This window comes from Barbatula barbatula (genome assembly GCF_947034865.1).
Source record: "Barbatula barbatula genome assembly, chromosome: 15".
NCBI lineage: Eukaryota > Metazoa > Chordata > Actinopteri > Cypriniformes > Nemacheilidae > Barbatula > Barbatula barbatula.
The window spans coordinates 5,431,941-5,434,668 of record NC_136778.1 but is presented as its reverse complement, the minus strand read 5'-3'; the positions used below and the strand labels follow the sequence as shown (position 1 = coordinate 5,434,668).

At 35.0% G+C, this 2,728-nt stretch overlaps 1 protein-coding gene across 1 annotated transcript; it reads left to right on the top strand.

Annotated features, from left to right (window-relative positions):
- Positions 1 to 1,058: 1,058 nt before the first annotated feature.
- Positions 1,059 to 2,728, top strand: srp9 (signal recognition particle 9). Its single transcript, XM_079474048.1, has 3 exons — positions 1,059 to 1,329; positions 1,672 to 1,740; positions 1,820 to 2,728. Exons 1-3 carry the CDS (start codon positions 1,258 to 1,260, stop codon positions 1,937 to 1,939), a joined length of 261 nt encoding a protein of 86 aa, XP_079330174.1. The 5' UTR covers positions 1,059 to 1,257; the 3' UTR covers positions 1,940 to 2,728.

Genomic DNA, 2,728 nt, shown 5'->3' with positions numbered 1-2,728 from the left:
AGATAGATAGATAGATAGATAGATAGATAGATAGATAGATAGATAGATAGATAGATAGATAGATAGATAGATAGATAGATAGATAGATAGATAGATAGATAGATAGATAGATAGATAGATAGATAGATAGATAGATAGATAGATAGATAGATAGATAGATAGATAGATAGATAGATAGATAGATAGATAGATAGATAGATAGATAGATAGATAGATAGATAGATAGATAGATAGATAGATAGATAGATAGATAGATAGATAGATAGAGAACATTTTGGGAAACCAAACTCTATTTTGAATAGTTTAAAGAACTACACTGCCACCTTCTGGTACAAATTGATACCACCTCAACATTCATAACGAGTAGAGGTATTGGGCATCCTTTTGCCATTTTTGAAGTGAATGTATATCGCATTAAGCATTCCAGGGCAGGTTTGGAATATCAAGAGTGCTTTTTATAATGCTAGAAACATTAAAAAAATGTAGATTCATTTATTTGTACAGGCTACTGCGCGTCTTGCAATACACTGTTACTTGTACCATTCATATATAGTTGTCGATTATACATTTTTTTTATACAATCGCTGTCACGTATTAAACGGATAGTTCACCCAAAAATGAAAATGCTGAGATCCTTTACTCACCCTCGGGTTGTTCCAGACCTATATAAATGTTCGATGAACACGGAGGCAGATATTTGGACGAATGTTAGCAATTTTCCGTTCTGTGACATCATCCACGACCATAGTAGGATTCAAAATATTTTTTTGTTCTGTTGAACACAAAATTAGATATTATGAGGTATTTAGGAAATCAAACAGTTCTCAACGGGAGTCAATGATGTCCCGCAACTGAAACTTGCCAACATTCTTCCAAACATCTTTCTTTGTGTTCATCAGAAGAAAGTCATTAGTACAAGTATGAAATGACACGGAGGTGAGTAAATTATTGCAGATTGTTATTTTTGAGTGAACTACCCCTTTAAATTAACTCATTTTGGACTGTCAGTGTGGGGCTGTTGACTACTTTTGACACTAGGGGGCGCACAGATCATAAACGATGACTAATGTGTACGCTGCAGTATGCACGTTTCCCATTGGTCCGTGCGACTCTCGGCCAATCGGCGTAGCTTTTCTTTCGATTAATGGTGGACACTTTAGGCCACCTGGATTTAGCCTCAAACAGCTGTATGTTGGTACTCCGCTAAAGTTATTTCGATTTATTAAACCATTTATTTTGTTGAGTATTTACTGAAATATGCCTTATTTTCGGACATGGGACGAGTTTGCCCGGGCGGCTGAAAAATTGTATTTGACGGACCCGATGAAGGTATTAAGGCTACAAACACGTCATGTTAACTGGTTTTATGGTATCAAAGCACTTTTCAGTTTGTTGAAGTTGTCTTGAAATGATCGGTGTTTAACAAACAAAACATGTGTTCGTGTGTAAAATGGTTTGGAGTGTTTGTGATGTTACTCATTTAAATGAAACGTAGGCAGTTGAAGCGTCCATCTGTACTGTAATAATATAATGCACGACGCTGTTTATGCATTATGTTTGCTCTCGTTTGTACTTCGAAATTGAACGTATGTTTATTTATTTATACCTGAGATCTTCAAAGCTTATGATTTAGGTTCTAATGTGCCTGTAATGATATCCATGTTTTTCCAGGTCAGAGTGGTATTAAAATATCGCCACTGCGACGGAAATCTCTGTATGAAAGTGACAGATGATGCCGTGGTAAGTTTAAGCTCGTTTTGTTCCTCTCTTTTTTTCATTTTACAGATCATGTTATGCACACGTGTGTGTTTTATTTCAGTGTTTACAGTACAAGACCGACCAGGCCCAAGATGTGAAGAAGATTGAGAAACTGCATGGGAAGCTGATGAGATTAATGGTGTCTAAAGAATCTCACAGTGGGGCTATGGAAACAGACTGAATCGATTCATGGACATTTCAATGTTGAACAGTTGATTTTGGCCCAATCTGAAGGCTTTACATTTTTAAGACTCGCAGATCTACGAGTAAAAGGTGAAGTTTATTGACTTTGGAAAGATCAAGCTCCAGGAACTTCCCACACGCTGCTGATAGTTGTCTTCATGAAACGGTCGGATCAAAATGAAATTGCTCTACATTTTATTTTAGTATTATTTTATTTACATTTTCTCCAAACATGAAATAATAGTTGAAGTTTTGTTTTTGCATTGATTTCATGGACTTGCATTTTGAAAAGAGACCTTTTAATTTCTTCAAAACAGGTTATAATGAAAACTCAACCTAATGTATGTCAATGCAAGATGTACAGTAACTCTAAATAAAAAAAAAAATTCTCCTTTAAGTCCTTGGAACCTTAATTGAATGCTTGTAAATGTTATTTTTATCAGAATTGTCTCTCATGTCTTTATACTGATCATGTATATTTAGTTAACCTTAAACAGTCCCCAAAGACAGATCCCGGTTATTTAAGATATGCTGCATCAAGATGACAAGCAACAAAAGCATTTAAACTTAACTAAATGCAAAGTTTATCTTCAATTTAACACATCGGGATGATGTATTGATGTTTGTTGACTGTGTTAAAAGTCAAGATTCCGCTCTGTTAAAAAAGGCAAGTTAATAAGTGTGTTTTGAAATAAACTCGTACGTTAAATGGCTCCGTGTAATGACCCACTCACATTATATCCCAACGTTAAATGAATCCACCATATAAATGCAATATTTTAACACC